The sequence below is a fragment of the Drosophila busckii genome, chromosome 3R (assembly GCF_011750605.1).
Source record: "Drosophila busckii strain San Diego stock center, stock number 13000-0081.31 chromosome 3R, ASM1175060v1, whole genome shotgun sequence".
Classification (NCBI taxonomy): Eukaryota; Metazoa; Arthropoda; class Insecta; order Diptera; family Drosophilidae; genus Drosophila; species Drosophila busckii.
In genome coordinates this window covers 15,627,521-15,641,376 of record NC_046607.1, presented here as the reverse complement: position 1 = coordinate 15,641,376, position 13,856 = coordinate 15,627,521, and the positions used below count along the sequence as shown (strand labels likewise).

The window sequence follows — 13,856 nt, the reverse complement described above, 5'->3', positions numbered from 1 at the left end:
ACACTTATTCTTATAGCAATTGAAAATTTAGCGAATTTATGTAGTCCATGTTGAAAATAATAAGTATACATTTTGGTTTCAGGCGTACATTAGCTCAGTTTAAACACACGTTAAGTTGCATTTATGTATACCTAACGAAACTACATCTCGCTGTGATTGGCAAATTTATTCAATCAGCTGTCCGCGACTACTTTTGCAAAAAGTTTGGAGTTTAACTTCTAAGGTTGTAAATCTTTTCAACCATTGTACGTATAAGTATTGTAAGTTAAGCATATTGCAGCAGGTGTAGCAACTTTTGCCTTGGTGTTTTTTAACTACACAAGATCCATTGCAAAAGCAGCTTCCTAAGCCCTAGCCGGCTGCAATAGCATCATCAACAACAACGAAAATAAAACGTGTTATGCTGATGCATGCTCCAATTAATTTTGTGAAGTGCATACAATTTGCCAAAGAGTTTAGCGCTAGCTCTTTCATATAAAAAGGGAATTCTAGCTTAACCAATGTGGCATCTCCAATGAAAAATCAATTTGCAATCGTTGGATATTCTCAATATTGGTTATTGGCAAGAAGAACCCAGAGCCAGCTATAAAAAACCAAACAAACAAAATAAAAAACATCTAACATAGGCTTAAGTACACATATACATACTACAATAAACTCGAAGCATGGCCGAGGCACGCAGCGTTACTGCATTGCCTTCTACGAATGCAACTGCAACACCCAACAGTCGCAAGCGTCTGCGCAATGACGAAGCCGAGGAACAAGAGTTGCGGGGTGCAGGGTTTTCCTTGAGCGCCATTGAAGAAATGCGTCACACACGCGATGCAGAGCTACTGTCTGAGCCCAGGAATCAACAGCTGCGCCAATTCCAGGTGCTTGACGAAGTGGGCACTGCTAGTGAAGAAGATGAATCAGGTGAGTGATAAGCAGCTGCAAACATACATGTAATTGTATATGTGTATGTAGATAGTTAAAATTTCTTGTCGACTGGCAGGGTGTATTGAAGCTGTATAGCTTCTACAAGAGTCTTATCTGAATATCTCGCTAAAGTTTATCATAGAGCAAACAATTGCCAACAGCGTCGGGGGCGCCCTGATAAAAAATAACATTAGAGCTAAGCAACCAGATTCATTGCGCGTGTGTATCTATCTACACTTGCATACACACATATATCCAAGTATCAGTTTAGCTCACATTTTCCATGCATTTCCCTTGATACGTGTGTTACTTGATCTTTCTGAAGAGCTGCAGCAGCGATGCGCATGATACCGATTGTTCGTCTGGAGTTTAAAGCAGGTTAAAGCATCGGATTACCTCGATATTGTTTATAATAAATAAAAAGCACATAGGCATATCTAATTTCTATAAATAAAAATGCTACAGATGCAAATGGTGAGAATTCTGCTGACGATGATGAAGATGGTGATGGCGAGGGCGGTGACTCTGATTCATCTGACTTTGATGATGAGGAAATTGAGAATCTTTTGGATGAAGGGCTGCCCGAGAATCTACGCGAATCCAAGCGTCCCAAATATGAGCAACGCTTTAAGACTGTGCTCGAAGGTAAGTGCATTTACCCGTGAAAATATCTCTACTAAGCTCTTATCTTTTGCCCCTTACAGAAAAGCGTCACAATCACTTCGAAGTGCTGCCTGAGGGCTGGGTACAGGTAACCCACAATAGTGGCATGCCGCTGTTTCTCCATCGCAAGACTCGTGTTTGCTGCGCATCTCGTCCGTATTTCTTGGGCACAGGCAGTGCGCGCAAGCATGCGGTGCCGATGAGTGGCATACCCTGCTTAAATTATCGTCGTGCGCTCGAAGAAGAGTCTGAGTTAGGACAGGCAAACCAAGCAGCAACAGATCAGGAGCAGGAGAAAACAGTTTCTGCGCCCGCAGGCGTTTGCCCTATTGTGCATAACGCTTCTAATAACCTGGATGTGACTGGCGGCGAGGCAGCCACACCAACTGAACCAAAGCCAGAAGTTTCGAAGACAGTCATACCCGCAGCTAAAATTGTAACTGTCAAGGAGAACACCCAGTTGGAATCGCTAACACCCGATCAATTAAATTCTTACTGCCGCAAGCTCTTCAAATTCAAAACGATTCGCGTGCTGCGTTTTCGCAGCTGGAACGCACGTCGCAAGTTCACCAAGAACCGCAAGCACATCAAGAATATTCAACGTCCGACTTTACCAGATGGCACCAAATTAATTAAGTTTCCTATACTGGCACCTCCCGGTCCAGATGGTTCATCAAATCCTCGTGGTCGCAAAGAATGGATTATGAATCCCAATGGCAAAAGCTTTGTTTGCATATTGCATGAGTACGTGCAGCATGCGCTAAAGACACAACCCACCTATGAGTTTAAGGAGCTGCAAAATGCAGCCACACCCTACTCAGCAACAGTCTCAGTGAACAATTTGAAATATGGCACGGGCTATGGCACCAGCAAAAAACAGGCCAAGTCGGAGGCGGCTCGCGAAACATTGGAGATACTCATACCCGATGTGAAGGACAAAATAACTGGCAACAATAAAGACCAAAAAAGCGGCATTGCCAAAAAGTCGCAAAATGATTTATCTGTAAGTCTTGAATATTTATTATAAAGTTCGTTGACAACAATCAAATACTTCTCTCTCTCTCTAGGTGTTTGACGACATACGTATTGAGGATCCACGTGTTACAGAGTTCTGCAACAAGACAACGGAGCCCTCGCCCAATGCCATATTGCTGACTTGCTTGCAGCGCAATTATGGCGCCGATGTGCAGATAACCCAAGAGATCAATCGCACGTCTAACAACAAAAATGAGTTTACTATGACAGTGGGCAAGCATACAGCCAAGGTGATATGCAAGAACAAGCGCGAAGGCAAGCAGCTAGCATCGCAAGCTATACTACAGGTATGTTCGATAAATTGTAACTGCGTTTAGCTTAAGAATTTATGTTTTGCTTTGCAGATTTTACATCCGCATATACAAACTTGGGGCTCGCTGTTGCGTCTGTATGGCAACAATTCGATTAAAACCTTTAAGGAGAAGAAACTCGAGGAGCAAGAGATTACAGTGCTGCAGAGCAAAGCCGCTGTTAATCAGCCCAATTATGCCATACTGGAAAAGTTGAAGATGGAGATGCTTAAGCTCAGCGCTAAGCATGAGAGTGTACAAACCAAAGGAACTTTTGTACCACCAAGCGATGTTGACTTGCCCACTTCGTCCGGCTCCAATTTAAACAATGTAGAATTATAGCAGTCGTATTGTCGTGAACATCGAGTCGTCCAATGGCCTGATAACATGAACTATTTTACCGCATGTGATTTTTCATAATATGACAAAAAACGCGGCTCTCTCTCAGCCTTACTTAATTATGCAAACTGTGTGATTACTATCAATATTGTTATTGGCCAAAAAATTTTTACAAAAATAAAAATGCATGCTATAAATGCTATAAAATGCACGCTTAAATTGTTTTAATTTATTTTTTTAAGCGCTTCCACAACTAGTCTTTGCTTTTCAGATTAATAAGCTTCAACATTCTACAGATCAAAAGCTCATAGATAAATTATTTAGCAGAATCTAATACGTTAATACTATGATGGTAAGAATTCAAGTTTCTTATTTGCTATTTGCGAGCGTCCACTGTCTTCGCCATAAATTAATAATGCAAAAAAAACGTTTATTTTTGAAAATAATGTTTGCATTGAAAGGTAAAGACTCTCCCTAAAAGTTAAGAATGACGGTCTAGAACGCAGGTAAGTATGTGGGCATGTTGTTGTAAATTCATACGCATTTAAAATATAACAATTTGCGTGCGTTTGTATGCGGGAGTGTGTATGTGTGCGTGCAATTATTTAAAAGGCAATGCAGTCATAAATTATGCTACATTTTCATTTCATTCTAACACTTCGTTTTTTATAGCATTCCTCGGACATAAACACACACAGACGCAGACACACACACATACACTCATGCTACGCGCAAGTGAATTCGCCGCGCTGGGCAGCACTGCTCGATGCGCAGCGAGCGTGAGTGAGTGAGTGAGAGAGAGCGCAGCATACATTTTAACATCTGTTGGCTGTTAGTTAACAGCGCTCATAAGCGTTAAGCGGATAATATTTGAATCATAAAAATTTGTGAACTAAACAATTGCACAAAATGTAACTTTAAAGAAAAAAAATTTAATTGTAGCAGAGCAATTATTTGCATTAGGGCTGTCATGTTGTCATGTTGCACTGTTTAGTGCCATGTTGCACTGTTAATTTGCATTGCCTACATTTGGGAGCGAGAGGCTGTCCGTTCGTTAAAAGAGCAGCAACGAGATACATGATTTAGTCTTAATTTTGTTGTTGCGCAGCGTGGATGTGAAAAACGTAGCGTACGTGCTTGCGATTGTGACTGTGGGTGCCGAGTACTCAATAAGCTGGCAGCTGACCGTCTGTGCCGCCAACTCCGATTTAATTAAATCACCCTTCACATCATACCCCAACACACACACTCACACACATGCACATGAAATCGCATCAGGTGCCAAATAACAAACCCATAGCATTGACTTCGCCGTGAGTGCGCACATTATTTAGACTTTATCGTTGTGAAATTTACAACCGCATTATAAATAAATTTCTGGTTCAGCTCAACGAAAATTGGGTCTCGCTTGCGAAAAATGAAAATTTGTTAACGTGTATTACATTGCGTCGCCGTTGTAACTATTACTGCCGCTGCTACAAAGCAATTGTGCATCACACTCACACACACGCGCACTGACACACAGATACGCGTAGTGAACTTACTGTGTAGCGGCACTTAAAAATCTATGTAAATTATGTAAAAATCTATTGGAATTTTATCAACGCAAAGTCAGAAGATAAAATTTGGCAACCGAAGCTGAAGCTGGAGCTGGAGCAGCAGCAAATGCCACAAGGTAAGTGAGGCGCATCAGGCGCCAAGTGTCAGTCAAAATGTTGGAAAATTCAATAATCCGCCAAGGGGCGCCCCGCCTTCCCCTGCTCGGCACCTTATTTCAGCTGAATATCAAATGTATTGCGCTTTGCATTCATCGACGTTGTTGTCGCCGCGTCTGTTGCGTCGCGTCGACCGAATCTAGGTTGAGTTTGAGTTTTGGTTTGAGTTGGGGCTTTGCTTTTGTTGCCAATTCGCGCAATTTCAATTTCCATTTCCATTGCTCTGTGCCATACGCTGTACGCTGTAGTATTATTTTGTATGTGTGTGCTGTTGTATTTTTGTTGTGTGGTGTGGCAAGCTTGGTTTCGATTTCGTTTCCAGTTAATTTCAGCTAATGAAAGAATAACAATATGCAACACGGACATTGCGGCGTCGACACCCTTAGAATGTTTATTTGCAGTCGAATTTCCACTCTTAAAGCCTTTTGATCTATCTATTGGAAATAAGGACATGTTCCGAGAATGTCGACGGCAAGAAGCGGAGCGAGAATACAATTAACTTGCGTAGCAGCGGCTGTGGCTAAGAGCATTATTCCGAAATGATTGTAGACTAATTAGCAGCGAAATTCGTGTAACTGTTTGCAACTTTATTCCATCGTTTAGCAGCAGTTTGTTGATAAGTATTTAATCAGAATTGCATTACTGAGTGATATCAAATTAGTTTCCGAAAAATCGACAGCAATAAATAAGTAATTGAAATTGAATCCGCTGCTGTATCTGCTGCTTATCCCCCCCTAACTGTAGCTGTATCCAAGGCGTAGCCAAAACATAAACAAAAGTAAATAAAAGCAAATACTTTGTGTAGCTTTTGGCCAAAATGCGAATGCAAATAAAAACACGAAGCGTAAGCAAAAGCCTTTCTCACAAAATTTAAAATGAGCTTATCAAGCTCTTAGCGCGGCCTTTAACAAAAATACGAGAAGAACCAAAAAACCAAGAGAAATAGCAGACTTAAGCCAGGCAAAGACTTTGCTGATTTTTCGTTGTTTATCGTTTGTCCCCTTTGAAATTGTTGAGCTGTGGTCGGGCCAGGGCAGCGCATTATCAGCGCCTTGAAAATCAATAAACATTAATCTTGACGTGATTTTGTCTTGATCCGACGCCATTTGCGTATTTGTAGCTGCCACCTTGGCGCTCCCGATAAGAGATTGAAATTTAATAACGGCCAAAAAAGATATTTTGAATAACAATTGCTGCTAGTCAAAGTTCTAAGGCTAGCTATAAATTCAACGAATTAACAATTAATAGTTATTTATGAGTGGCCCAAGGGCAAAGCAAATATGTTGATTATCATAAAGCAAAGCTATTAATGTTGGCAGCAAGCCAGCACAGCTGAAAATTTTTACCAAAAACCAAAGAAAAATGCCAATTACGTCAGCCACAATTAAGACAGTTTGTGTTAACAACACATTGAACTGAACGGGGTGGTGGGGGCTGCCGAAGGGTAGGTGTGTTTGCTAATCTGCCACAAAATCTTGCATAGCGTTTAACTTTGTGGGGCAATTTGACACGGCACTGACAACATTGGCTGCTATACTTCTATAAGTATGTGTGTGTGTGCGTATGTATGTATGCGTGTCACCTTGAAAATTTCATAATTAAACTCGGTGAGTTTGCTGCCTGGGCAACAGATACTTTTTACCTTAAAGAATTCTAATTAAATCATTGAGAAAGTTTTTGGAGAGGTCTTTGTGCTGATTCATGTGTCTTGGCAGCTGCTGCCAAGCAAAGGCCTAACTTTTGCCCCCAACAAACACACATACACACAGCAAGTATTTGCCTAATATTAATACCCTATGCTTTAAGAGAAAGCGAGCGGAGAGAAGCAGTTAAGGCTGCTTGTCTAATCAAGTCTGTTAGACGCTTTGCAGAGTATTTGTTAGCTGCAATATGAAGTTTTGAATCTGAGGGCTTTGCGTATACTTTGCGCCGACTAATTTGTGGTGTTTGCTTTTGGTCGGAGCGGACCAGCTACCATGTTGCTGCTGCCACTGCTGCTGCTGCTGTTGGCTTATGCAAAGCTTCAGCTAAAGCCCTACATGTGCCGCAGCTACACTTTGAGACATACACCGGGGGCCCAGTCAGTTGCGTTGGACTCTTTAAAGCAGTTAGCACTGCTACTTGGCGTATCAGTATTTCATACGCACACAAACACACACATACATACTATATATGGGCAGATAGTATGTAAGATTCATAGACTCATAAATCTTTAAGTATTGAATACCATTTTTGCATATATCTGTGTATGTGTGTGTAAGTACAAAAACTTTTAGCACAGGCAAACTTTTGCTAGAGGTGAAAGCAAATAACGTGGCGCCGCATATCGTACAGCTCATGGACATTACAGTAGACGGTCAATAATCCAAACTAAACTCTATAGCCCCCCATGCTAATTAATTTTCACAATTACGTTAATCTGTTTTATTTAGTTTTAAAAGCTAATGTTAAAAGTTAACATTAAAAACTTCTGCTGCTTTCAATCTATTAATTAACCCATCAGATAACTATTGCAGCCATTCATTTGCCAAACACAAAGGCCAAACATTAAAATACCAAATCTGATACAATATTTAGGACATTGTGGCTGCCATTGTGTTGCGCTTATCGAGATTGTACTGTATAGATGTGTATGTGTGTGTGTGTGAGTGCTGACCAGCGCGGCGGCGGCGGCGGCTACATTGGTTGCCAATTTAGCGTGTAAGCAAAGTTTGGAGGCTACTGCGCTTCCATAGGGTTGTCGCCTACAGGCGTGCTGTTGTAAATCCGCCAAATAATATCAACGCACACACACACACACACCAATGGACATACATGTGTGTGCCCGCATATGCTTCTAGCACTCAAACAACACTCATAGTCACACACACACTGACACTCGTACGCACACTCACTTGCGCATTCAGTGAAGCGTTCGAATTGTTAGCTGTTGGTTGGTGGTCGGCAGGGTAGGGATAGGATGGTAGGGAGTCCTCCTACTCGTATTCATGAAATGGAATAACTAATGACTTTATGCTAGAAGCGTGTTTTGTTAATTGCATTTGCCAAAAACGAGCGCCAGAGTTCTTCTTGTAATCGTTGAATGTGGAACCTATATATGTATATATGTATATATATATGCTTGCCTTTTGGTCTGCTGCTGCTGCTGCTGCTGGATTCAAGTTGTTATGGTTATGGAGAGCATTAAATGCGAAAAAGAAATTTCAATGGCCCGTTGCTGTGGCCAACAAAAACTTAACGTAATGAAGGCGTAGTAGGGCAGGGCTCACATTGATATAACCACAAGCAGCAAAAGCAACAAGAATAAGGCATAGAAAGCAGTGGAGCAGGAGTAAGAGTAGTAGCGACCGCAGCTAATGAAACCGCAGTTGAATTGGGTTTAGGCATGATGCTGACGAAAATCGTTGCTCAAGTAGCCGACACACTGATGCCAAGTCGTTCAAACAGGCAGTCAAAATATTTACTTAGGCCCAAAACCCATTTGAACGATTAAGTTGTTGTACATTTCGTGTTTGCTTGTTGTTTTCTTTTTTTCTTGCTCTACGCAAATTTAATAGGCTGCAAATCGTTTTGTGGCCACGGTAAAAGCGTTTGTAACTGTTTTTCATACTAGAGCAGAGCTTGTTGCCCAAAATGATGGCGACAATTTGCCAATGCAGGCGATAAGCTTGCTCACACACACAGACACACAGAGTTCGTGTATCAGTGTGTTGCCAATGTGTTGAATGTGCGCTTGTCAAGTTGTTGATGATTAAGTTTTTGTTATCTTAGGCAAAGCTGTGGGTATATGTATATGGATATATATAACTATTTATATATATTCTTGTTTCCATGCTGAAGCGTCTGTGTTGTATTTTCTTAAGTACAACGGAAATCAATCAAGCGTTTGATTGCTTACTGAGCCGTGCTTGTCTGTATGATTTAAAATTATAATATTTATGCCCCAATAGTCTTTTGGGCAGAGCTAAAAACTACAAAAAATTGATAAAGATATATGCAAAGCGTATTCGTTAGCTATTGCGGTTCAGAAGAACGAAGCACACTTGAGCAAAAGCTTGACACTAATTGGTTTGAAGTTTTTTGGGGAGGATTTGTTTAAATTTGAGTGTCTCAAGTAAATAACATAAATCGCTTTTAATTAAAACTAAAAAATCTGCAGCAGCAGCAGTAGCAGTAAGGAAAAAAAAACTGGCACTTGAAAGTCAAAGCCAGTGGAGATGAGCACGAACCGACCACAGTGGCCACAATTGTCTGTCTGTGTGTGTGTGTGTGTGTTATGCATATGTTGGTACAGGTCTCGCACACATGCAAGCAAATGTAAGAACTGAAGCTCAACAGTCACGTCTACACAGCTTGCCAAACCCCAGGACATGTCGCTGTCCCTCTCACACACTTTAGTTCTTGCTCGCTCTTGTGGCACTTGAGCATGGCTGACTTGCTCCACGTTCAATTTGCGTACTTAAATTCATTTCACTTTAATTACAAAGGTATTCCATTTAATAATTGATGGCTCTCGCTCTCTCTGTCTCTCCCTCTTTCTCTCTCTCTGTTTACTGTCTGTCATTTATATTACACGCTTAAAGCGTTGCTACTGCTCTTGTTGTTGTTGTTGTTTCATTTCATTTTGCCCGGCATGTTAACATTTAGACTATAAACTGAATTAGGGTATTCATAAATTGATGCGTAATACGAGACACACACATACACATACACATACACACACATGTGCATAACTGTCAATATTGCCTGTCATCATGGTGTTTAGCTTGCTTTGCCACCTGGCTACAGGCTACAGGACTCGGCTTCTACATTGCTTATCAAATATGTAGCTCATAAAATATTTATAAAAAAAAAAACAACGCAACAGCAGAAGCAACAATATTTTCTTAGTGCGGCTTAGCCTGTTTAGCCCAAGAGCACGTGTGTGTGTCTGTGTGTGTTTGGCCAGGCTCAATTTACATGAGTAACCCAAGTGATTTAGGCATTGGGGCATGCAAATGAAGCTGGGAAAAATCAAAATATTGATAAACGCCACCATGGTTGACATAAAAATAAACTAAAGCAGCAGCACGACGACAACAAGTTGCGCCACGCGTCCAATTAGAGTGTGTATAGAGGTTCAATGAGAGAGAAACAAAGAGCATTAGGGAGTGGGGCTGGGCTGGGCTGGAGGGTGGTAGGAGAGGAGAGGAGACACATCATTAGTTGGAGAACGCGAACGCTGACAACGGCTGCCTCATCAAATGCTGTAAAATGCCTCATTGAATGACGCTGCTGTTGTCGCAAAGCACTACTTACCTCAAATGCTTGCAACACACGCCTCAGTCCCTACACACACACAAAGATACACTCAGCGAAATTAGTGGCTTAAAGGCTTAAATCGTACAAATTGTTCAAGCTAACACTAATCCAGCTCCAGTCCTTGCAACAAATGTTTGATATTCATTTTAAATAAAGAATATTTAATTTCATATATTTATCAATTATAATTCTTTATACTTTAAGGGAATCATTTTCTTTTACCGTCAACTGTTCATAGTCGACATTAAATACTTAAGTAAATAAAATTCAATTTGAAGTCAAAATCTGATTGAATTCTGACTTAGCTCTGAATAAAAAAAATATCTACTATAGATGAACTACTATATCTACTATCTACTAACTACTACAAACTACTAAATCTATAATGTATTTGTATTTGAGTGACTCAGTTTACAATAAATTTGTTTAAAATTAAGTATACGCAATTTTGTTGGACTATCGCTGTTTAATTAAGTACTAATGCTAGCTTCTTGCTGCAGCAGTGCAATTTTCGCTCAGTGTACCCACGGGCCGCCTGTTGTCTGTAGACTGGAGTTGAGCTTACACGTTGGCCTCGGCGCAATTGCTTTTTGGGGTCTCTGATATGCTGGGGCGCTTTAAGAACGCCGAGATTTGTTTGTGCGCGGCGCTCGCTTGCAGCGACTTCTAATGTGCGGCATGTCTATGCATGTGTGTGTGTGTGTTCGTTGGTGTGTGTCTGTGTTTGTTTTACAACCGCAACTTGTGGACCTGCCTTACATGAATGCGTGGGGGTGAAGATGACAACGGCAACTGGGCATTACTTCATATATATGTGTGTATATATATTTCTTTTTTATATGCCGCTGCCGCTGCGATGGAGGCTGCGTTCGTGTTCATTAACGTTGCTATTACGTTTTAACACACCGAATCGGAATGTGTCCCAAACAACGTCCTTGCTAGGCCAGGCCAGGCCAGAGCATAGCATAGCGCCTTGCCTTTTTACTTTCATTTGTCGCTGCGTTCATTTGCAGAGCGACTTTTTGTTGTTGTTGAATGTTGAAATATCCTGTTTAACTTTATTTCATTTTTCCACAGCATCCGACACGTGCCCTGCCAAACACACACAAACACATGCGTGTGCATGTCTGTGTGTTTTAGTTGCCATGCATAAATTTTTACGTTTGTTGTTGTCTTATCAGATCATTTAGAGCAGAGCGAGCAGAGAGACATAGAGAGAGGAAGGGCTGGGCTCTAAGTGCTGAGTGCAGAAATGTTAAATGGCACTAGGGTAGGGTTGTGGCGGGGGTCTAAGGGGGTGTGTATGTGTGTGTGTGTGTGTGTATTTCAGGCAAGGTCGGTTCACATTACTCTTGTTATTTGCATGTTGTAGAAAAATATCAATTTGCGCACCTCCGCTGCCAAAGGAGGCAAGCGTTTAACATTTTCCGTTATTTGCAGGCCCTTTGTGCATGCTAACAAACAGATAGATATATATGTATATAGTATATAGTATGGTAGGCAAGCAAATGTTGTGCAAATGCGTGGCTGGGTGGATGGAGGAGAAGCCATAACATTTGTATATGAATTTATAGCGAATGTGTATGCGACATTGCGTATACGCAATTTATGTAATTCGTGGCGCAATTTGCATAACTATGTCCACTTCACATGGCCTTGCTAGCACTACTACTGTCCAAACACACACAAACACAGCCAAAGCCATAACTACATATAGTTAAGGCATATATATTAAGTTATGCTCAAGTTGTTAGGCGAGCGCCTCACTCGTTCGTTGGTTCGTTCTTCTTTTTAGTCTTGTATTTATCACTCACGCGCTTTTGTTGCCAAGGTAAAGTTCAATTTGCTGTTACAGCTTTTGTTTGCAGCTCTAAGCTTTATTCCCACGAGTCACGTAACTAACTGCTACGTGGCGCAGTCGCTGACCAACCAAACAGCATAGTTTATATTGCCACAGCCAGGCAGCGCTCCTAGCTCGTTGCTCGCTGCTCACTGCTCGTTGGGCATTAATAAATTTTATGCTTAGCAGCAGTCGCTACACAGTCGCAGTAGCAGTTACAGTTTCTCCCCAATAACTTTTGCGATAATATCTAACAATCAGGCCAGCAAAGAAAGTCAAGCCAAGCCAAAGCCAAAGCGAAAGCGAGCTAAGCACTCAAGTTCCATTGCCATTGCATGCTACAGATTTTGTAGCACAAAACTCTAATGAGCACTCACACAGACACAGAGACAGACGCACCCACACACACACACACACACGCAATAGAGCTGCGCATAAAGCCAAATGACATCGTCAACTTTTGGACAACAACTATGCATGCATGGCGAATACGCAATGCGTGTCTGTCGCAGCTATAAAAGTCCATACTTCGTACATATGTATGCGTGTGTGTGCGTATCTGCGTGTGTGAGCGCATTTTGATGTACGCATATTTGCACAAATAGAAATCAAAGCTAAATTTAAACATGTTGCTATTGCGTATACGCCATGTATTTAGCTCAACAAATTGTTAACATTTATAAACTGCCATTAAGCATACCTTTAGCATGTAAAGCAATACATTTAAAACAACATACACACATATGAGGTTACATGCTATATTCGATATATGTAAATAAGCGTTTACAAACATAACCTCAAGCCCCAACTGCTGCCGCTGCTGCTGCTGCTGCTGTTCCCCGAAATTGTTTTTGCTTGCGCTCAAATGTCGTTTCAGCACATAAATTTATATATGTGTGCCTGTGTGTGTGTGTGTGTGATATACATGTCTTTAGAACTCACTTTACTTACTCGCCGCACTCTTATCGATATTTGGCAAATAATAAAAACGCCGAAACAACTGCTGTGAAGACAACAAGCAAAACACAAACTGATAAACCAGACTGGCGTGCCTGTCTTAGGGGTGTCGCATCCCCATCCTTGCATATACATGACATATACAACAGGCTCAACTCAGCAGCAACTGCTGCTCTGGTGCTCTGGCTGCTGGTGCGTTTGAGATTTGCCTGCTGCCAAGATTGGCAAAAGCTTTGAGCGCTCGATGAAAAATTACAGCGTACAGCGTTTCCAATTTTTAAAGTGTCAAAAAATATAAACGCCCCAGCAAAGTAACTATATATGTATATGTATGTCTGCATATATTATGTATATATGATAAATAAGTGTATTTGCGCTTGTCTGCTGCTCTGCTTATAACCTAAATGTGAATGTGAATGAATATGTAAGCAGATAATGGCACTACCCGCCACACTCCCGCCCCGCCCTCTTCAGCTTTGGCGCTGTCTTTTTGCTTTCGCAAGTCTCGGCTTATTTGTCTGAAGTTGTTGGCCAAACAACATACAACCAAAAAAAAATAAAAAAAAAATGAAGAAGAGCAGAAAGGCAAGCGAGCACAAAGTTTTTGCTGCAACAGAAAAAAGTTGAAATCAACATATTGATTTTTGTACTTTTTGCAAAGCGCTCAAAGAGGCGTGCCCAGCGCCCCGATACAACCACAAAATGCTTAGATACATAACGTTGCTGACGTGTGTATCTTGTATCTTTCTGCTATGCTGCAAACCCACACACACACACACACACGAACAGAGACGCATG

General features: G+C 41.3%; 1 protein-coding gene across 1 annotated transcript; it reads left to right on the top strand.

Annotated features, from left to right (window-relative positions):
* Positions 1 to 255: 255 nt before the first annotated feature.
* On the top strand, positions 256 to 3,403 carry LOC108601780 (microprocessor complex subunit DGCR8). The gene is made up of 5 exons (XM_017989707.1): positions 256 to 915; positions 1,384 to 1,563; positions 1,623 to 2,584; positions 2,649 to 2,903; positions 2,961 to 3,403. The coding sequence occupies exons 1-5, from the start codon at positions 666 to 668 to the stop codon at positions 3,246 to 3,248; spliced, it is 1,935 nt and encodes a 644-aa protein (XP_017845196.1). The 5' UTR covers positions 256 to 665; the 3' UTR covers positions 3,249 to 3,403.
* The last annotated feature ends 10,453 nt before the right edge of the window (positions 3,404 to 13,856 follow it).

Excerpts from the sequence above, each read along its gene's own strand:
- LOC108601780 (XM_017989707.1), top strand. The coding sequence starts at position 666 with ATGGCCGAGGCACGCAGCGTTACTGCATTGCCTTCTACGAATGCAACT. Across the intron at positions 1,564-1,622 it reads CTTTAAGACTGTGCTCGAAG|AAAAGCGTCACAATCACTTC; the intron begins GTAAGTGCATTT and ends TGCCCCTTACAG. Across the intron at positions 2,585-2,648 it reads AGTCGCAAAATGATTTATCT|GTGTTTGACGACATACGTAT; the intron begins GTAAGTCTTGAA and ends CTCTCTCTCTAG.